Source organism: Pelodiscus sinensis, chromosome 19, assembly GCF_049634645.1.
Source record: "Pelodiscus sinensis isolate JC-2024 chromosome 19, ASM4963464v1, whole genome shotgun sequence".
Lineage (NCBI taxonomy): Eukaryota > Metazoa > Chordata > Testudines > Trionychidae > Pelodiscus > Pelodiscus sinensis.
Window position 1 is genome coordinate 20,694,440 of NC_134729.1, and position 22,735 is coordinate 20,717,174.

At 46.3% G+C, this 22,735-nt stretch overlaps 1 protein-coding gene across 5 annotated transcripts in view; it reads right to left on the reverse strand.

The window, feature by feature from the left end:
* Positions 1–22,735, reverse strand: part of INSR (insulin receptor) — a 133,856-nt gene that overhangs the window by 7,272 nt on the left and 103,849 nt on the right. For 4 of the 5 annotated variants that reach the window (XM_075902958.1, XM_075902957.1, XM_075902955.1 and 1 more), the window contains 15 exons: positions 21,617–21,743; positions 19,769–20,019; positions 18,555–18,722; positions 17,110–17,311; positions 13,799–13,834; positions 10,852–11,126; positions 10,443–10,585; positions 6,752–6,911; positions 5,629–5,728; positions 4,654–4,721; positions 3,407–3,636; positions 2,941–3,051; positions 2,679–2,838; positions 1,265–1,394; positions 913–1,047 (listed from right to left, as the gene is read on the reverse strand). In XM_075902958.1, the coding sequence (XP_075759073.1) occupies positions 913–1,047; positions 1,265–1,394; positions 2,679–2,838; positions 2,941–3,051; positions 3,407–3,636; positions 4,654–4,721; positions 5,629–5,728; positions 6,752–6,911; positions 10,443–10,585; positions 10,852–11,126; positions 13,799–13,834; positions 17,110–17,311; positions 18,555–18,722; positions 19,769–20,019; positions 21,617–21,743 (2,296 nt within the window). The remainder of the gene's footprint in view (positions 1–912; positions 1,048–1,264; positions 1,395–2,678; positions 2,839–2,940; positions 3,052–3,406; positions 3,637–4,653; positions 4,722–5,628; positions 5,729–6,751; positions 6,912–10,442; positions 10,586–10,851; positions 11,127–13,798; positions 13,835–17,109; positions 17,312–18,554; positions 18,723–19,768; positions 20,020–21,616; positions 21,744–22,735) is intronic. The other variant, XM_075902956.1, reaches the window with a different exon arrangement.

Sequence of the window (22,735 nt, forward strand, 5' to 3'; positions counted from 1 at the left end):
AGCTATTGCAGGCCACCTGATCATATAAACTTGGGTCGTAAAACTGACAGCCCCCCTTAACAACTAGTTTGATCCACTACGCCTATGAGAGGCCATTCCAGAACCGGCCTCCTGTAATGATCATAAACCAAATTTCCAGTCTTATTTTACTCATGGCCACTTGATAATCATTTTTTATTCTTTTTTCCTAGTCTGTTTGGTGTTCTCGTTCTCGTTCCCTCTCCCTCTTCCCCTCCCCCCCCCCTCAAATCCTATCTACAAGAAGTTTCTCTTTCGTGTCTGCCTGCATTTCTGCTACCCAGTATTTGCTCTTTCCCCATCCCTCTCATCTCTACCCACCCTGCCACTCCTCCTGCCACGCTGCTCCCATGGGCAGCCCAGGTCCTGTTCATATTCCAAACATAGGTTCTGGAAGATGATGGCTAACACATCAGACCCCACGCAGTCTTCAGCAGGTTAGGTTTGGGGAGTAGGACGCAAACAGCCCCATTGCCACATATAAAATGAAATGCCGGAGCTAGCAACTCATCAAGCATCGTTCTAGAAGGGCTTTGCTGGCAGCAGGACATTCAGCACTCCAACTCCCAGGAACCAGCACTCCCGGGGCCTTTGTTGACATTTACTGGGAGATCAACAGTGTGGAGATGGATCTTGCTAAATCAACTGCTGATCGTGCTCCCCTCTACTCCGGTACTCCACTAGGTCACAAGGAGAAAGGGAAGTGGATGGGAGAGTTTCTCCCCTCGACCCTCCACAGTGGGGACGCCGGGGAAATTTGAACTAAGGTACACTGACTCCGGCTATGCTCCCTTCATCAGGATGGGAGGAAGGTGAAATTATAGCCACCTTCACTGGCCATACCTTAACCCAAGGGGCACAACTTGTCGGTTCCCACTCGCCTCTAGTACTTACAGTCGCTCTGGACAGTTGTCTGGCTGATCCAGGTATCCTCCATCCATTACAAATTTTAGCACCTGTTCATTCGAGAGTCCCTGGTACGGCTGCTCCGCCAAGCTACTTATCTCCCATAGGACAACTCCAAATGACCTGCGAACAGACCAACCCACTGATCAGACGGATATTGAGGCTCCAGAGAAGATACTGTTCAGCTGACATTTGGGGCAGGAGAATTTTAGAACATGCATTAGAGGAGCTGCTTGAGAGTCTCATTTCTTGCACGGTGAAGAATTTAACACACGTATGCACAGAGAGGCACCTGTGTCACTTATTAGGGCTCCTATCAGGAATGGAGAAAGCAACTTACCACCCATCTGAGTAAGCAGTGAAGACACCATCCTTTAGCGATTCGGGTGCCATCCACCTCACAGGCAGCAGCCCTTTGCCTCCTTTACGGTAATAGTCGGTCTCATAGATGTCTCTGGTCATGCCAAAGTCTGACAAAAAAGATTAGGATACGTTACTGATGCCATGTGCAGAAAGGACTCCGGTTTCTGTAACGGGCACATTGACACAGTGTGTATCAGGGCCAAGCACACACAGTGCAGGACTCCTACCTACATCATTCCGCTGGTGTCTTCCACAATCATTTCCTGGATCTCTCTGCCATGTGGGTGCCACTGTTGCTTGCCTTAGAGCAGGGCTACTCAACACGTGGCCTCTAGGCTGCGTGCGGGCCGCAGCCCATGGTGCAGTTTGGGTTTACACGGGGCTCAACATGCAGCCCATGGGTGGGAGCCAAAATAAAAAAGTAGTCAATATAATGGTCTTCTGTTGATAGTATTCATGCCCGTCAGTGTGAAAGAAGCTATTTGCATATATATGCAACCACACTTAAGTTGCGGCCCTCGGCATGTGCTGCGAGCATCATTGTGGCCCGCGGTGCTTCCAAAGTTGAATAGCCCAGCCTTAGAGTCTGTCCTGCCTGGCAATCGCTCTTCCCATAGAGCACGTGAAGTTAAGCCATAGAAAACAGGCTACTGTGACTTGACCTACAACCTGAGCCCACAACACCCCAACTTTCAGTCATGAGACTATCTTAAGAATAAGGGGGGCAGAGAACATTTCCCTCCCATCCTTCCTCTTCCTAAACTATGAGTAGCCATGGCTCCATTCCCCTAGAACGGAAACTGTCCCAGTTGTAACTAAGCTCTGTTTTGCTGATCTGCTTTTGATAAACACAGAATTATTTTTGGCCTGAAATTCCAAGTGCCTGGCCTCAGAGCAGAGGAAGCTTTGGGGAGCAGGAGAGGGGGAGAGTTTGGATTATTTGTCGACTTAATTCAACTAGTGTTAAGGGCTTGGTTTAGGTATTTGTCCTTCATGAAAACCTGCCCTAATCACATCTTCAGCACTCCTAAGCTTTCAGTTTATGTTCCATGAGAACAGGATGCTCTCTCCATCACCATCCTTATGGAAGCAAGAAATAATACGACATTCCCCAAAGAGCTCTCACTAGAAGAAGTTATTAACTGCACTGCAGTAGAAAATACAGAAAGCTGCAGAGAGACTCCCCACACAATCCACTTACCAAAATGCCTGCAGGTCCTTCTGCAAGGCAGGTGAAACAGGAAAAGATGTTGGGCAAAGAAGGTTAATCTTAGTGAAGAACTTTAAAGATAGTTAAACATCAGCTGGTTTGTAGCACTAGCGTAGGTTCCACAGAACCTCCTTCTCAACAGGTAAGGATTAATATTAGATTTGAAGCACACATTACATACCTCCAATTTTTACAGTAAAATCTTCGGCAACCATACAGTTACGGGCTGCGAGGTCTCTGTGGACAAACTTTTTGGCATTCAGGTAAGCCATGCCATCGGCAATCTCTGCAGCCATCTGGATCATCTCTCTGAGAGTTGGTGGGGGACGGCCGGGGTTATTCTGAAATTAAGACATAAAGTAGTAAGACCAAAGCAAGTCAGTCTGTTTTATGAAACACTCCCTCACCCCACGCACTCCGTATCACTTCTCTCCCAGAAATACCTCAGCGTCAGGTCTCAGGGAGCGAAGGTAACTTTTCAGATCTCCATGTGCCATCAGTTCCATGACAACCAGTGTGGGTTGTCCTTTTGAGACCACCCCTAGGAGGCGAACCTGAAAAACGGAAATGGGGATTCTCTCTCAGCTTTGTGTCAGTGCATGCAATGGGCATTGCACACTTGTGAAAACAACATTTACAATGAAACCAATACTTTTCTAGCACAAGCCAAAAGTGCTGTCATGGGACATGCTGCCCTCTCACGATGTGGGGTTTTGAAAAAGCACAAGGGAAATTATACAGGAAGCTGCACTTTCCGGACACTGCCCATCCCTCACATGGATTGATTTTGCTTCCCTCTTAACTGGTTTTTTCATCCTGATCCTCTAGCATTACAAGCACCACAGGAACTTCAGTTAGAAGGTGGGATTTTCAGCGGCAAGTCATTTTAGGCAGAGAAACATCACTTACCACGTGATGGCAGTTGAACCCTTTCATTACAGAAGCTTCATTCAGAAACTCGATGCGCTCCCGGAGGCTGGCAGATTCGTTAACGGTTTTCACAGCTACCCGAGTCTCTGGTTCCCCTTTCACTATGTCTTTGGCTATCCCTTCATACACCATCCCAAAGGAGCCTTGCCCGAGCTCTCGGAGCAGGTTAATCTTATCACGTGGGACTTCCCATTCATCGGGCACATAAACTGTCACATGGAGACAAACATTTCTGAATGAGCAGAGCAGTTATTGGAGAGAGAACCAGTTCCGCAGTCAGGCACAGGAGACAGGAGCAGTGACAGTTTCTACCTCAGAAAGCCAGCCATTTACACCTGAGCATGGTGGGTGTAAACCTCCGCCTGATTGGAATAGCAACATTTCATACCCACTTTTCCCAGGTGCAAATGTCTGCCCAAGGGGCGAGGCGAGGAGTATCTCGCCCACAGACAGTAGGAGTGTCTTGCAAAGCACAAGCCAGAGTGAATCTGCAGAGTTAGTGAAAGAACTGCAGAAACAAGTGCACAACACAAGTAAAAGGGTAAATACAATCCACAACCCAGACATCCAGCATTCACTAATTCAAATGCCCACGTCCCGCTTCTGTCCTGGATGTCTTATTCCGCACTCAGCTCACTTTCCACAAAGCTATAACAAGTCTAAACCAACAATGGGTACGAAGACACAGTTCTAAAGTTCAACATCTTAATCATCTTGCTGTGTTTAGACTATCAGCTCTGTACAGCAGAAGCCTGGGCAAGAGGACAAAAAGGACGGCTTTAGGAAAGCAACAAGCTGGATTCCAATAAGAGTAGGAAGCGCCTTTCCAACCCCATTTTCAGTGGGTCACACAGGGCAGCCCTGAGAAATGCAGGACATGCAAAACATGCAGGTGTTGACTATGATCCATTAGATATTCTTTGCAAAGCATCAGTGTACCAGAGATCTTTGAGAAAAACAGACAAGAGAGGCAGCGTCACCGGCCTTACGTTTCATGCTGCTGCACACAGCTCAAAGTAACGAGCATGGTAATTGCACACCACTTCCCAATAGTTATCCCCAACCCGAAATGTTCTCTTTTGTATTAACTAACTGAGCTCCCCTTCTCTATCTCAGAATTGTTCTCACAGCAGCATTTGCCCATCCAGGAAAAGACAAGTACGTCCTTTTAAACTAGCTGATCTACGTTTCCCAAGTCATAGTTGAGAACCAAGTGAAACGCTCACCATCACTGGCACTCAGGTACTCTGGGTTAGATGATGCATAGAGGGGCCCAGTGGGGCCTTCAGTTTGCCTGGAAGTAAAACAGATACAAGAAAGTTTCAGTATTTCTGCAGTTTTGTGCCTCATGTTTGTCACCTTTAGATCTGTCCACACAGCACAGAAACATCCGACTCGGGCTCGCAGAGCTGTCCAATTGCTGTGTAGACTGTCTGGGGTCAGGCTGGAGCCTGAGCTCTGGGACCCCCCTACCTCACTGCGTCCTACAGCCTAGCTCCACTGTGAGTGCAGATATCTACAGAGCATGGAAACACTCCTGCAGCCTGAACCCCAGGAGCCAGGATCAGCTGGCATGGGCCAGTGGAAGGGGTAGACATCCCCTTACAGCACAGGTGGGCAAGATGCGGCCCCGGGTCCAGATCCAGCCCACCTAACCCTTTGATCTGGCCGCTTTCTATTTATATCCTGCTGCCCATGCCACCGAATTTTCAGGCAGTGGCACAGATAGCAGGATCCTATTTAAATACTCACGGCCGCGGCGCTACCCTGGCAGGGGCCAGAGCCACAAGCCTTTAAATAGCCACAACAACTCTGGGCAGCTGCCAGGCAATACGGTAGCAGTGGGGCCGGAAGCCCTGAGCCCTTTACTGTGTTTTTAATTCAAAGCCTTCAGCTCCAGACAACTCCTCAGACAGCACCTCCCCAAGCCCTGCCCCTTCCAAGGGATGCAGCCGGCCCATGACCACGTATAAAATTCATTAACTGCCCACCCCTGCCTTAGAGTCTCCATGCAGTTAAACGGCACCCAACGCACAACACTCCTGAACTTCAGATCTCCAAAAGCAAGATGTTTGCTAATCAAGTTATTTAGCTGTTCTGCTACAACCTGTCACCGCCGTTAAAAAGCCAGAGAGAACTGCTTGCCTACGTCTTTGGTAAAACATTTTGTTGTTCTGCTGGGAGCGATATAGGTCACCCACCTCTTTTTCACAAACACGTAGGTGGCTCCAATAATTCCAGCAATTATGATGGAAAAAACGACTGGGACGATAACAACAGCAAGATTAGACTGAGGGTTCACTGAGAAAGAGAGAAAGAGAGTAATGTTATGCAGGCTTCCAAGTAGCTTAGTCTCTTCTTCACTGAAATCCCACCCAGAACACCTGCACAGCTGTGAGTGCTGGGTAAAATCCTGCTGAAGTGACAGGAGGAAGGAGGTGGTCGGTGGCACTCAAGAATTGGCCCAACCATGCACAAAGCAGGAATCTTTCTACTCAAACATGCTGTGCTCCACCCACAATGGGACCTCAGCACTTTGACAGTGCACATGATCCAGCCAGTTGGCTAGTTTATGTCAAATGCAGGCAAATCAAAGGGCTTAGGAACATCCTTGATGATGGGAACTTGGAACAGAATCAGAGGCATTAGGCGACTCCTAATAACCCATCTGCTATCCACTGCCTTCTTGCGCTCCTAAGCCCAAGTGTGGAGCAAAGCCATTTCTGGCCCCAAATGAAGGGGAGTGCTTTTCTCACAATTCATATCAATACAGAAGGCAGCTCTTCAGTTTCAAAGAGCCCTTTTCCAGAGGTTTCTAAGCTCACATGGAGGAAAGGAAGTTTGATTTAGCATTAAGCCGTATACGGGTGATCCCCAAGTTACGAACTCATCGACTAACGACTGTTTGTCCTTACGACCAACCTCCCATTAAGCCGGTCCCCGAGTTACGAATGCGATCCGTGTTTATGAACAGCGCCGTCCCATTTAAATGAATGGGGTCTGACTTACGAAAAGATTGAGTTACGACCAAGTGTTTGGTACGTAACTCGTTCGTAAGTCGGGGACTATCTGTGCAGTACAAGGAATGTGCAGCCATCCAGGACTGTGACCTCAGCTTCAGTCTTAATGAATAAGCGAAGGAAAAAACCAGCTTTTTAAGAGACTTTCAAGTTCTCCAATGTGCTTGCTACTGGTAGCCCCCATATCACCCTACTTCTCCCCATACACTTCTAATCCAGTGCCTCTGCTCCATGCTGTGCTCCCCCACTCCAGAGACTCACTCAGATTTCTATTAAAGATTACACTTTGAATAAACAAACTCACGATAATCAGCCATGTAGAAATACGTGGGCTCTGTCCACGACCCATTTCCTGCCAGCGAGGTGGCTCGGATTCTCACACTGTAGTTTCCAGGCTGTAGTCCACGTAATTTACAGCCCTGTTCATTAGCAAACTGCTTTCGGGAAACACAGTGGGGAGGCCCCTGCAGGAGGATGGAAAAGGACAGCTTTACTTCACCGTTTCTTGAAAACACAGTAGTCAGGTGGCCTGTGAAACCAACCTCCCTTCTATAGATTAATCTACAAATCTTCCCGATCCTGCCTCCTCCTGAACCCCAACAGCACAACAGCTCAGGGCCTAGGGAGACTGGCACTGAAGGAGGGCTAACTGGATGTTAAGACTGAGATGATGCTGGAAATGGCAACTTGTGACCAAAGGTTATGAGCTCTCAGATCTGGCCTGTGCTAAGGCAGCTGCTGAATGCTCCAGCAGCAGAGGCCAAGCCATGAAACAAGCATGTGCACTCTTTTGACACACAGCCTCTATTGCAATCGTCCAGGCCCGTCTCACCTTGAGAAAAGACTATTCCTCAGAACTCCCCCAGACTCCCGTGCCAGGGAAGATGAAGTGGTGCACCATAAATCGGTGCTGGCTCTTGCATGTTTGTTTTCAAGAGGACTTCCAGCTGATGGTTATACTCTATAAATTCTAAAGCACCAAGTCACTCAGGGCCTGGCTCCCCAATGGGATGGGGGCTGCTAGCAAGGGTTGTCCCACATTCTGGAGTCTACTCTCCATCCCCAGCTCATTAACAGAGCCCAGATTAACATTAACAGAGCCCAGCTGTATGTGCGTGGAATCTCTGGTCCACATAACATCTGAGAGGAGTTCTGGCTTTTGAGACAGATTTCAGAGTCTCCTAGAGCAGAGATCGCTATGTACATAAGAACGGCCACACCGGGTCAGACCAAAGGTCCATATAGCCCATAGCAGATGCCCCAGAGGGAGGGAACACAACAGGCAATCATCAAGTGATCCCTCTCCTGTCACCCATTCCCAGGCTCTGACAGAGGCTCAGGGCAACCATTCCTACTCATCTTGGCTAATAGATTCATGGAGGTTAGATCCATCAATGGCTATCTAGTTCCTTCTTGAACCTTGTTGAAGCGCTGGTCTTTACAACCTCCTCTGGCAAGGAGTTCCTCAGGTTGACCATGTGCTGTGTGAAAAAATACTTTCTTTTGTTGGTTTTAAACTTGCTACCTATTAATTTCATTTGGTGACCCTTAGTTCTTATGTTACGGGAACAAGTAAATAACTTTTCCTTATTCAGTTTTTCCACACCAGTCATGATTTTAGAGACCTCCATCTTATCCCCCCTTAGTCTCCTCTTTTCTAAGATGAAAAGTCCCAGTCTCTTTAATCTCTCTTCATATGGGACCTGTTCCAAACCCCTAAATATTTTTGTTGCTGTTTTCTGAACCTTTTCCAAAGCCAATGTCTTTTTTGGGATGAGACGACCACATCTGTACGCAGTATTCAAGATGTGGATGTACTATGGTTTTTATATAGAAGCCATAAGATAGAGAATAAAACAGAGACTATTCCCTTTTAAATGATTCCTAACATTCTGTCTGCTTTTTTGATTGCCGCTGCACAGAGTGGATGTTTCCAGAAAACTATCCAGAATGACCCCAAGATCTCACTTCAGTAGTTGTCACTAAATTAGTCCCCATCAGTTTGTATGTATAGCTGGGATTACTTATTCCCATGTGCATTACTTCACATTTATCAACATTACATTTCATTTGCCATTTTGCTGCCCAATCACTTAGTTTATGTAGTTGAATGTGCTAATGAGTAGGCCGCTGGAGCACTGCATGGCAGCTTATCACCTGCATTGTTTATACACATTTGTACGCATTTACCCCAAATCAGAACAGGAAAGCACCATGAGTCCCCAGGGCCCTTCTGCCTTTATCCAGGTCAGGAGGTTGTCTAGGAAGGGCTTTTATTTGCATCACCAGCATCTGGGTGTATTTAAATGTATTTCAACTACAGCGGTATCAATGTATTGCAGCCAGTGGGCAGTTTTCCCATGAAAGCTGCTGAGAATTCTAACACGCAACCAATGGTGATTTTCATTTGGCACCAAATGAACATTCAATACAGCAAAATAAGAGCATTTAAACAAACAAAGGGGGAAGAGCCAGGATGGCCAAGATTTTAGGCTTCCTACCAGCTCATACCCTAGGCACATATTTAACACCCAAGTAGTTCAGTGACTAGCTGTAGTTTATTCCTAACCCCATTTATTCATGAATTCATTTACCAATCTCAGCATATACTCAGCCCACTGCAGGGAGGGAAGAGCTGCACAACCCCTGAGAGTTGGATTTGAAAGGCAAAGAAAGAAAAGCCATAAAAACATGTTGCCCAAAGATCAAGAAAACAAACGAGAACAACAGCTTTGCTGGTCCAAAGGTTAACTCTGCGGGGGTGGGGGGTGGAGGTGGAATATTCTGCTGTTCAGTCAAGGAGGAAGCTCACACTAAGCACAGGGATACAACAAGCAACCAAAGGAAGACAAGAGCGAAATCACCAGCTCTTCCCTTTGAAAGGCTAGGAGCATAACGAGGCCCCCTCCACCCTCATGGTTTTCTTGAACAGCAAAGAGACAAATGTGTATTGGAATGCTCCAACCTTCCCCATTATAACGGTATATCTTGGGCTTGCTTCTCATTGTTTAGGAGGATTCGATCATGTGGGACACGTACTGGGCCTCCATTTTGCTGTTTCATCTGGACACACAAACCCGCTGCCACTCATGCAGAGCTCCCTGAATGGAACCCTGCACAGGCGTGGGGTCTGCCCAGGCAGTTCCAGCTGCAGGGTCAGGGCTGCCCTTCATTAAATCTTTTAATTGTAATTCTGAGATGTACGTCTATATCATTTCCATTGCCTTCTTGTGCACTAAGATTCCTACAGAAATCCCAGCACCAGGAAAACAAGTGAGAGATTTGTGATGAGAACAGTGGTCACTGAAGACACAGATGTGCAGGGCAGAGGGCTGGTAAGTTCACACAAAAAAGGAAACTAGCTTGAAATTAGAAACTAGAGCAACAGGACAGGATGGGCTGCCTTGCATTTCTGGAGCAACATCATGCAAAACAGAACACTCCCAGCAGGTTTCCATGAACCCCTGCAGCCAATCCTCCCTTGCAGCTATAATGTCCACCCTATGGACAGAGCTATGCTCAATGTTATTCCAGCAGCCAGTTGTTACCAAGGAGAGACACACTTCAGGATACTTTCACCATCACGGCAAATCCCAAAGGGATGTGATTTTGAAGACTGAGCACCATCCAGATCGTACTCTGGTTATATCTTTCAAGGAGGGTCTAACCGTAATTGTCAGTTGACATCCATCACTGGCAATTTTATCATGTCAAAGTTTCTGGAAACCACACGATTGCCGGCTGTGTCACAGCATTCCTTGGTACACACACTTTAGAATTCATCGGTCTTTTATTCCAACATGTCCATACCAAGAAAGCCACTGAATCCGGTGATGGAAACAGCCTCTATCCTGATCTTGTTCTGACTCCAGGGATATGCAAATTCAACCTCCCAGCTACCATTACCAACCATCTCCCCACGTTTCATCAAGAGCGTGAAGTGCACACCTCCTCACATACCATCTATGGACAGGCTGAATGCAAGAAGCTCTCACCTCTGGTTCCCCAAGACGTCCATAGTACACTTCATATAGCACAATTAGCCCATTCGGCTCCTTTGGCTCCTGCCACTTCAAATGAACAGCATTTTTTTCGACCAGCTCGTGGGTAACTGGACCAATAATATCATCTGCCTTTGCTAAAGACAACAGATTATTTTCAAAGTTATGTTTAGAAAAAGCATTTTTTTTTTAAGTTCTAAACTATCTTGCAAAATACAAATCTGGTCCAACCCAATGCATCACCCTTTCCCATCTAACCGCCAAACAGCTATCTTTATTGGCAACATGTTTATAACGATGCGAGTCCCAAAGCATTTTCTAAAATGCAGCTAACATACCAAGGAAATGGCCATTTAAAAAGAATTCGATTCCCCTTAAGCAAAGCTCAGGAAAGGCAACTCACCTTCCGGCATGGTTCTGGCACTAACATATGCAGCAACACTGCACCGGGATTCTTGGGCATCATGGTTGCAAGCATGGAGCTCAATGCGATACCCTGTAAAATGCCGTAGACCTGAGATAACCAAGGACTCCTTAAATTTCACACTCGCAAAAGATTTCTGTTCCTCTGCATTTTCTGGTGCCATGGCAGAGGAGGTATTCATTGAAGATGCGACAGTTGGTACTACCACTGTGGCATTTGCCACACGACCAAGATCTCTTCGTTTTCGTGATGGCCTGCAGAACAGCACATTTAAGAAATTATGCACCATATTTCATGCAAACATGTTTATCTGGCAGTTCAGAGTTTAGCTGAAAACTCAAATGCAAGTAGAGCGCACTTGCAACGCAGCACAAGCTAAAGACCTCACAACTTTTTCTTCTAACAACCCTCTCAATATTTCTGCAGAATGCTGTCTTCCAATGGTGCCCATGGGCCTGCTTGACCTTTGTTTGATAATTATACATGGAAAAAATAAAGGCTAAGGACAAAGTATGCAAGGACCCGTGTTCTCCCAGTTCAGCACAGCTGAACATGACAATGGTGTTACTAATCTGAGGGGTACACAGAGGGTGCTACCTTAACAAGACTTCAGTACTTATGAGTTGGCCCTGCATTTACTGTAGCTTGGATTATTTGTACGGGATCATGTCCTAAGTAAGCCCTGAGTTTGAACATATTTGGAGCTGCATATATTCCAGACATCCTAAACCTACTAGGGATGTAAGCGACTAATTAACTATCCGACGAGCAAAAGCTTATCGGATAGTCAACACACTACTCGACTAGTTGCTTCCCACCCCCCTTGTTGCCTCTATCAGAAAGAGGCAGAGGGGGGTGGGAGGGAGAGACGGGGGACTGGGGGAATGGAAGGGGCGCTGGTTGCCCCCAGCTCTCTGGGAGGGGGCAGGGATGCAGCAGCAGTGTTCCACCTTTGAAATGCACAAAAACACCTACTGCAGAAAGTCCGACATGGAGCCTCTGAGTCCCCTGCTGGCCCCAGGCTTCATGCGGCATTTCAAACAACTGGGCGGGCTCTTGCTACATTTCAAGGTGGAAGTGCCCTTATCGACTAATCGAATAGTCAATGGAAATTCCATCAACTATTTAATTAGTCGATTAATCTAATTTTAACATCCCTAAAACCGACATTTAAAACTCATAAGACTGGTTTCATGGTTCTCTGGAGTGTGCTCACTACTCTAAACCCTATAGATTCTGTTTTGTACACAAAGAGAATTTTTACCTTTCCACACTGAACAGGTCTTGAATGTTCTTTTCAGTATTTTAAAGAATAAAGTTAAATGAAGATCCCAGTATTGCCAGATTCACATTGCATACATTAGTAACATTCAGTAGTGGTTAACTGAAGGTCTTCTTTCAAATTATTGTATATTAGTTAGAGATTTGCTTCAACTTCTTGCTGTTGTGACTATCAAGTTGTCAGAAATGGATTTTGGCAGTCCCCCCTACTATAAGAAAAAGCTGATAATTAACTTCCAAGCCTGAAAAGGGGACACTTGTTTCATTAGAATTTAGAACTGAGCACTAGCCAGATTTCTTTCTTTTTTTTTTTTTTTAAAGCATTATGTTAAATCAAGACAGTTACACTCAGTATTTGAGTATTTGCAACTGGGAGTTTCAGGCTGGGAACTCAGAAAATTATGGGATCCAAGTTATATCAGGAACAATCAATATTAGTTGCTTGAGGGGAATCCATGGCTCCTGTTTCCCTCCATGAGAGTTTTCTATCACTCTCTTACTGGACAACTTAAAATCCAAATCACATGTTAAATACAACTACAGGCAGTCCCCGGGTTACGTACAAGATAGGGACTGTAGGTTTGTTCTTAAGTTGAATCTGTATGTAAGTCGGAACTGGCATCCAGATTCAGCCACTGCTGAAACTGATCAGTTTCAGAACTGGCGTCCAGATTCAGCCGCTGCTGAAACTGATCAGTTTCAACAGCGGCTGAATCTGGACGCCAGTTCTGACTTACATACAGATTCAACTTAAGAACCCCAGGCATCCCCAAGTCAGCTGCTGCTGAAACTGATCAGCGGCTGATTCCAGGAAGCCCGGGGCAGGGGCTTCCTGGAGTCAGCCACTGGTCAGTTTCAGCAGCGGCTGACTTGGGGACGCCTGGGGCAGAGCAGCTGGGGTGCTGCTGGGTTGGTCCAGTAGCGCCGCCGCTCCTCGGTGCTACTGGACCAACCCAGCAGCACCCAAGCTGCTCTGCCCCAGGCATCCTGATTCAGCCGCTGCTGAAACTGACCAGCAGTGGCTGAATCAGGACGCCTGGGGCAGAGCAGCTGGGGTGCTGCCGGGTTGGTCCAGTAGTGCCCAGAGCGGCGCTACGGGACCAACCGGCAGCGCCCCAGCTGCTGTACCACAGGCGTCCGGAGCAAAGCCGCGGAGCACGGGGGCAGCAGGACAGCCCAGACGCGCCGTGGCTATCCTGCTGCCCTCGGGCTCCGCGGCTTTGCTCTGCTTTGCTCCCCGTCTCCCTGGTCTGCAGACCAGGGGGACGGGGAGCAAAGCGGCGGAACACGCGGGCAGCGGACAGCCCAGACATGTCTGGGCTGTCCGCTGCCCGCGTGCTCCGCCGCTTTGCTTCCTCTCCCTGGTCTGCTGGAGACCAGCGAGACGGCCCCGTTCGTAACTGCGGATCCGACGTAAGTCGGATCCGCGTAACTCAGGGACTGCCTGTACTATGATCTTTGCTATTAAAGCAAGTCACCTGAAAGGAATCAGCACTAGGGACATCTCCACAGTTTACAAATGCAACAAGCCATTGAAGCAAATCTTTGCTGCTGAATTGAACTTCCCAATGCCACCCTCAGACTATCAAGCAAATGATTGGCTAATTAAAATTGCAGCAAGTGAGTGTATGGGTCAGGTTTTTACCTAGAGTCCTCAGTTCCATTCCCTGATGTTATTTTTCTGAAAAAACAAATGCAACCACTTTGAAAGCAGAGCTAAAAATGTCCACAAAAATCAACATTATGTTTTGCACAGTAATACGGACATATTCACTGGCATGAGAGAACATGACACCAATGGCAGGCTCAGGACAGGACAGTCTCAGCTTTAGATTTCTCTTCCTGTAATTACTAATTAACTCCAGACAAACCATTTTTTAAGTTGTTGTTCTCCCAACTTGCGCACTGCTCTGAACTATGCCCTCTAACAATAAGGCAGAGTTCAAAGATGCAATTCTAGGTCACAATAAAAAAAAACAGATTGCCTCCCACCCAGCCCAAGGAATCTTTATGGTTAACTAGAATCTTGTTTACACTTTACAATTTAGCTCTTCCCCATTGCTTACAAAGTGTCTGCTCAGCAGTTCCAAATCTGAGATTGTTTTTCTTTTTCCGCAACAGTATCTCCCTGATGAGAGCTTTGCTAACCGAGAGCTGTGAATGGACAAACATAGAAAGGACTCTTGAAACACTAGAGAATAAGAACCTTCTGAAGCTGCAAACTCGAACTCCTAGCCTGTATTGTAGTAGATCAGGGTAGTCAATAGGCGGACTGCAGGCCAAATGCAGACCACAAGATGCTTTTGAGCAGATCCCAAAGTCTTTTTAATTACTCATCATTACTATTGAGATTTTTATTATTATTATTTTCTCTGCTGTCTAGACCTTGACTATACCTTGATCAAGTAATCTGAATCTCGACAAAAAACAATTGATTATCACATCCTAGTTTTAAAGTAACTCCCTTATTAAACCCTCACTGCTCTCCTCCTCACAGTTGTTCCAGCTTTTCTTTCCCTACAAACCCAGGCTATTGTGGTGGCTTCAGTGGTTTGCTTTGTGAAACTCCTAGCTCTTGTCTCCACTCCCAGTTCTTCCTGTCCCTAAGCAAGCTGGGGCTGGAAGCACTGAAGAGAGAGTGCGCCCTGGCAGAATCAGATGATTTATTGGCTCAGTAGCAGTCTTATAGCTCTGACTCAGGGTGAACTCTGGGCCCCAGGAATCTAGCAATCATTGTCTTTTTGGGAGGAGGGGGCATTTAAGCCTCGCTCTTTATTTTTTTCCTCTCCCCAGTGCAATATACTCCCCATCCCTCCCTTTGAACACTCATGTTTTAATTGCTTTTAAAGCCTGTTCCTTATTGTTGCTCATCCCTGTGTGAAAATCCCTCCAGTACAACAAACAAAGCGATAAAGAAGAAACAAAACAGCTTCTGAAAATCATTTTGTTCAGCTGTGAGAGGAAGTCACAAAGGTCCAAGCTGGGGTGAAAAGGTCCTTACCGAGGGCTATGCAAAGGCAGTGCTTTTAGAAATCCAACCCTGCTCTGTCAATGCAAAAAGAAGTTGGCCTTCAAGACCCACTCCACCATTGGCCAAGAAGCCGTCCTTGTGACACTCCTTCCCAGCCAAAGTTGATAATGTTAGACCAAAAAAAAAAAGGGGGGGGTGAAAGGGGTGGTGGTGGAAGAAGCAACAGTGGGATTCTGTGCGGCCGAGAAGGATGGGGGGGGGGGGGGGCAGGGCACAGCATCGGGCACAGACAGTACTCACAGAATGGATCTCTTCTAACTCACAGTGAAGAGGAAAGGAGGAGGAAAAACACCAAAAGGCAGCAAGGAGTCAACAGGGAGTGAGAAGATAAGCCTGTGAGGCACACAGGAGGCAGATGGGTCCCTCTCCACTACCCCTACCATCTTCTGCTTACAACCCTGCACAATTTCATAAGCCTCCAGCTAGCTTCTTCCGAGGACCTGGCCTTCCTTCTCATGACCACGAACAGGCTCTGGCCTTGAAGTTGGGTTTCTGCAATGCTGTCAGGGAAGACGCCATGGGCAGCAGAAAACGAGATATGGAACTATATACATATCCCATTCTGATGCCAGACCCGGGATAAAGTTGCCCTGCAGCAGATCAGCAAGTAAGAAACAGCAGCAAAACAACCTCTAATTCACTTTGCCACAGGCTGAAACCCATCATAAAAAGATACCCTAGCACTAGCAGGCAGACTGCATGTCAATAGGATGGAGTCTCTGCTGCGGCTGGCTTATGACAGCAAAGGGGCCCTGTACTAGTAAATTAATTAATGTTAACAGGGCTAAAGGTTTCTTCCTTAGCAGGCTGACAAGGTAGTGTGTCCTGATTCTTGGTTTCTTAGAATACATATCCCAAAAATTGGCCTGAGAAGCATCCTGGACTGGCTTCACAATAAAACAATAAAAAAAAAAATTACATAAAAACAGTTTGCCTAGATCAAGAGGATATTGCCTGTGTGAGAATGGCTTGTGTCCATTCTGGCTGTTAAGTACCAAGTCCTGGGCAATTCCCCTGCAGCTCTCGCTCAGAAATTTGTTCGTCTGCATAGCACAAGCAGCAAGGAAATAGCAAAGTAGAGGACTTTGCAGATGCTTGCATGTGCTAAGGGCAGGTACCACTCGCTCAGGCTCACAAGGAGGAATGCTGTTTAATAGCGCACGTCTAATAAAACCGTTCATTGTCATAGTTTGGCCTTTGTCAGGGGCGGCAAATAAATATTTTCTGGTTAAGTGTAACCAACAAAGCGTAGATTCGATGCCTGAAACTCATTAGGATAGTTTAGAGAGCAAATTACTACCAACCCCAACTTGATTCCCATAGTGAATTCTCTGCAACTCGTATGAAGTGCGAGCACAGTCAATGCCACTTAATGTGACACACAGTGTGTTCCATTCAAAACAGGCCATTTACCACCCACAGCAGTTACATTCCTCATGGTATTGGAGGCATTTCCCATGCTAAGTACAGGGAAGACCGCAAATACCGCAGTAAAAGACAAGGTTTGGGCATAGTAAACTTCCCTTTTTCTTCTTTTATTTTTAAGTGGCTAATGCACAAAAGCTTCAAGAAAGTTTCAGGCAGAAGAAATGGCCATTTCTGGCATCATATGAGTTTAAATAAGCTTCCAGGTTTTTAATAATGCGCTGAGATTTCTCAGTTTATGAGGTCAGGCTGAGGAGCGTACTGAGAACAGACAGCACATTAGGGTCTCCCCAAATGGAGGTAACATCAGCTGTTGGCGTTCTAGTTTCACCAGTCTCTGTCACAGAGCCATCCAGCTATTGCTCTAATCTAGACTGCCCTGGAAACTTAGCACCCTGGAGAGACCAGCAACACGATCAAACGCTTCCGTTTCACTTTGTCAATTTACATTTCTCCTCCCCAAAGCCAACTAAAGCAGCAGCAGCCACAGAGCTTGTTACCTGGGGACAAACACTTCATTGTGGAGGTAATTCTCAAATGTTTTGCGGAAGGCAGACTCTTCCTGCTCCTTCTGTATTTGAGAGTCAGTTTTTGGACAGGAACAACAATCCCCTCGGGCGTCCTCTTTTTCACTTTGATTATTTTTATGAAGGTCTTCAGATTCAGAATGGGGAGACCAAATCCTCGATGGCAATTTTAGTCCTATGGCAAAAATAATTCTTATATCACTCACACACCCTGCAAAAGTCACTGGTTGGTTAGCAAAGAAGTTGAAAGTCTCAGATTTTTTTAAAAAGTCAGAACTAGTTCCAGGTTATTCCTTGAAACCCACTGGGTTGACATGAATTTTTGGCCTGCTCCTCACCCATGGAGCTTTGGAATCCAGATGCTGCATCCCGACTAGTAGCTTGTCACATGTACACCATCAGCAGCATACCATCCTGCCATGGATGAACCATTCCAATTAACTGCTGAACATTCAGTCAGCTCAGCTTTGCCATGCTGGGCCAACATGCAACATAGCGGATACGCTTCTCAGCCCTGAAAGGGGGCCTGTATTGGCAGATCAGAGGTTGGAAGTATGATCCCAGGTGAAGCAGAGTTCACAAGTCAATGGATGTTTATGACATGCTGAGAAAGACACTGGTGACATGTTTAAGAGCTTACACTGGCTTTCAAACTAGGATTAAGCACAGTACATCCCTGGCTGTAGTCAAAGGGGGGGGTTGTACCATGGCTTGGCCAGCTGTGGTGGGTGAAGCCAATAACTTGTAACTAGGAGCTGCTGGACCATAAAACATTCAGTCTGGTCCTCTCACATTCGGGGCCTAGAAGTCTCTAGTCTGCAGATATAGCCTCTGGCCCCAACCTGTCCTTGTTCTGTCACAACACTTACAGACAGTGTGATAATTAAACTGTGTTGTAGCCAAGTGGGATTTGACCACGATTCATCCAGTCAAGTAGGGACAGAGCCACAAATGACAGATGTAGATCTTGAAAGACACCAGTAAATCTCTTGCGCCCCAAGACAACTCTAGAAGCCACAGAGAGGGTTACATAGCATTCCAGGATGGTCCCAATTACAGAAGCCCAACAATATTTCATGTCACACTTATTAGCTTTGATAAAATGGGTTGCCCAGATTAAACGAAGCAAGAGAAGACGGCAGATCCCATGAGAGTTGAAAAATCTGAGTTTACTATGTTCAAATCAACCAACCATTCCTCACAATCGCTTATGGCAGGCCTGGAAATAGCAACCAGGTGAGTGGGGAACCCAGCCTTAACAGCTCCGGCTACCTAACTGTATGCTTCTAGAGCATCATCCGCTAACGTGCCATCTCCCACGTGGAAGAGAAGGAAACCCCACTGCTAGAGTGAGCGCAGGAGAGACTGGAAGCTTGAATGTTCAACCTACGAGATGAGGCAGGCAAAAAGGCACCTACCCTTCACGCAGTAGTCGAGTTCGTAAAGCTCACTGTCCTCGGGCTGCTGCAGCCAGAACACCAGGTAGTGTGTGATGTTCCCATTCGGCTCAGAGGGCGGCTTCCACTTCAGAATAATCTGGGATGAAGAGTTGGAAACCGATATTGGATCTAATGGGACGGAGGGAACTAAAGGGAGAAAGACACAGAGGTCACTCACATCACTCTACCAAAAGAGACCAAGGACACGTGGCAAGAATTGTTGTGGCACTTTGGGATTCAACCCAGGCCAGGGTGGGGTGCTGTTACTGCCTGCCCTGCACTTCTGGGCTCCTTCAGTTCTGTGCTACCGTAGCTCACACACCTTGACCCCCAATAGCCAGCCTACACCCAAGCAGGAAACACCCTGGCTTGCACCGCCCAGTTACTTTTGGCAAAATGATCCTCCCAGTCCTGCACTTCCCCCAAACCATCTGTCCTGGGACCATCTCCAGTGGCTCCCAAAACTGAGAGTTACTGTATTACCCCTTTCAGACAACCCACCTTAGAGACAGGAGGGGCAGAGCCACCTTGCACTCCCCACACGACTCCCAGCCCTACCTATTGTCTGGTACAGGCAAGCCACTTTTTTCCACTAAACTGGAGCCTGCTCTCTGCCCCGTGGCTGAAGCATACAAAAACTGACCCAGGTCCTGAGCTGTTGATAATCCTCCTCACAATAAGGGAAGGCTGAATCTTACTCCAGGCCTCCCAGTGCCCCTGGTGTTGCCTGTCTCTTCCCTGGACTGGCACTATCTTTGTATTTTGCACAGCAAACACTCACAAATGCCGGCTCTTAAGTAAGTAATTCTGGGGATTCAATTCAGCTCTCCCCAATGTGGGGTGGTTCCCCCATATATTATTTATAGTCTTCTAACCCAGCCTTAGAATACTGGGACTGCCCTTTTCCTACTCATTACTTAGTTTGTCAACAGAAATGAAGGGAGAAAAGTCCTGCATGGAAGAAAGAAGTTCAGGCCTCCTCCTCCTCCCCAGATTCAGTGGTGCATGACGACACTTCAGCAGAGTTATACCAGCGTGTGAGCACACTCATGTACAAAGAATGAATGAGGAGCCTGTGTGTGTTCTAGTCAGTGGAGAGACCAAGAACCATGCAGCTTTGTATTCAGGCAAGGGGTTGGGAGGTATGTTTTGCATTGCCATACGCAAGGGGACATTCACTGGCCACCACTCACCAGTAGCATTGGTGTGGACATAAATAATTTCGCTCTTCGCGCCGTATGTCCTGCGTTCGTCCGAGAAGGTGACCAGAGTTTTAACAAACACGGCATACTGTGTCCAGGGCTTCAAGCCCCGCAGCAGCCACCCTGGCTGGGACTGAATTTTTGCGTCATTTGACCGTGGGGGAGGGTCAACGTCAACGACTGTCCAACTATTTGATCCACAGGCATCTTGTCCATCAAACTCAGTCACATTCTGGTATGGCCTTTTTTGAGGGAAAGAGAAGAACAAAAGCCTCAAATTACCAGCGTCCAAACTCCCCATTTTTTGAAATAATCACACACCACAGACCACAATGATGCTTTACACCCAAGATGGCCAAGAGCTTTACAGAGCATCACAACACCTGAAGAACTGGAAGCTTCTCCACAAACAAATGGAGGAGTTCTACTCTTGCTTTCCAACAAAGGGAGACAGACCTTCGCCCTTTTGTTCACCCAGCCTGTCTCTCACATGCCCTGCTCTGTCTGCAGTGATTTACAGCTGGCTTAGGAGAGTAACAGAATGAATGGCAATCAGACAGAAGGGGCTGTAATTTGATCAGTTATAAGGAAGCTCAAAACCATTGCTTGAGGCAGCCCCGCTCAGTTCTCGTCAGGATCCAAATTAGTTCTTGTCACTAACTGCATTGTCCACACCCGAGAACACAACACAGCAGTACTCAGAGCCCAAAAAGGCTCAGGAAAGCTAAGAACGCTCTCACATTGTGGCTGGATGACTTTTTAAAAAGTGAATTCAGGGACATGGGCTCCATAACCATTCCAGACATGAAAGGCGCAGTAGAATCTAACCCAAGGAGTGAGCAGATGTTCTGTAGGGACATCGCCTACAGATATCTCTGCCATTGCCCATCTGGCACATAGGGAAGGCAACAGTCATCATCTGGGAGTTCAGCAGGAAGTTGCCCTCCATAGGAAACACTCAGCCATACCGGCCAGTCCTACGTCTTTCCAGCCAAACTGCGGCAACTGAATTTTAATGTTTAATTTTAAAAAGGGCTTAAGTATTACAGAGCTCTCTCCTGCTCACCAGGATACAGGGAAATGCTTCTTTCCAAAAGTTCAGGAGTCAAAGGATCCAGAAATACCATTCCTTAAAATGCATTTTAGCTCCCCAAGCAAGCTCCATATTATTAGCTGTGCAAGGGCTTCCCACCATGGGACAGCTCAAAGCTCTGAGTTCACAGAAGAGGGAGCAGCTTCCTGGGAAGGGATTTTGTGAAATTTGTATCTTACTGCTGGTGTCAATAGTTTGCTTAGTTTTCTGCCTGTTGATAAGGGTTTTGATCTGAGCCCACAGAACAATGAGGGTTTATGACATTACGCAGAAATTCTGGGTGTGGAGGGGGAGCTAATATTAAGGCAGATTGTGGTCAGGATCAACAGAGACACTTTGATAACCTGATTTTTAAAAAACTACTCCAGTTCGAAAAGGTACCCCACTCCTTGGTGTAAATGGAGAGGTGAAAAATATATATGGCGTCTGTGATTAAGTGTTGAATTGAAGACGTTTTAGTTCTAATTGTTATGTTACTCTTTGAAGAGTATTTTGGCTGTACCAGACACAATTAAGGCAAGAAGCATAACGAGCACATATGCAGCAGAAAAGTGACACTGGAAAGCTACATGAAATGGTTAGACGTTTACAAAGATTAAACAGGGGTAGCAATGATTGGGATGAAATCTGTTCTTTAAGGTCAGAAGTAGTCTATGGAAGTACACAGGGCCAGTAACGGACTGTGTGGCTTTGGCTCATCTGAGTTGGCATCCTCCCAGAGCTACTGAACAGATTTCTCTACTTACGCTTCCTTGTAGAAAAGCATAAATCCCAGGAGATCACGGAAGTCAGGCGGCCAGTATGGCTCCCACTTGAGTAGGATCTTATCATGAGTTGTTCTGATATACGAAAACTTCAGCAATTCATTTTCACCTAACACAAAAGGCAAAGGACATTGCTTTTTACTTTATTTTAAAACAGAAATGGCTCCTATACGTTCCTGCTTTGCAAAAACACTTTTTAGAACCAAAGGTCTGAGAAATGCTTAGCGCCAGGAAGAACTTTAGATTACCGTTTGTACACGACAGCAGTGTGAACAATCCAAATGGGTTTCTTGACTGGTTTGCTCAACAAATTCATTTTACAGGTTCTCTGTTTAGCGAGATGTTTGTTGTCACATCTACCCACTAGTACTTGTTAAGCAGTGTAGATGACTTAGGTCAGAAATAACTGACACCTATAAAAGTTCTTATACGAGACTGTACCTGCGTGACTAGGTGTTGGGAATAAAGAGCATTAAAGCAAGAACCGGAGATGGGACTTTTTGCTTAATGTCAGTGGTTCAGCATGTGGAGACAAAAATGAGCTGAGCTAAGTAGCAAAAAAATGGAGGAAGAAGCAAAACTGAACAGATCTGAACATGCCAAATCTAGTGAAAAAATCTGATGTTCACAAGTGCACAGTCTACAGAATGGAGAGCAATGAGAACCCACAGTCAATTATTTAAAGCAATAAAGAAATAGAAGCAGTCTCAGGGAGGTCCAGGAATCAACCAAATTGAGAGAGAGAGAAATCTAAAGACTAAACGGTTAAAATTCACACAAATATGCAGAGACAAGACCAATGAAATGGTTTGTGAAGCTGCTGTATCTTTTCCTCTACTTTGATGAAATGCCCCGTCCTGTCAGGGAATAGGAGTGTCCCACTGCAGAGAAGAACCCGGACGACAAAGCACTGCATGAGGAGAAGGCTTACAGTCTAAAGGACCCAGGAAAAACAAATTGTGAAGCACTGATTGTATTTGCCAACCCTGCAGTAGCTGCATGAGGGAGGAAGATTTAAGTTTGCTGGTGTTTAGTTCAGAAAAAACAATGGATTTTCTTTTATAAGCAATTTGCTTCCAACTTGAAAACTAGAGCTGAAAC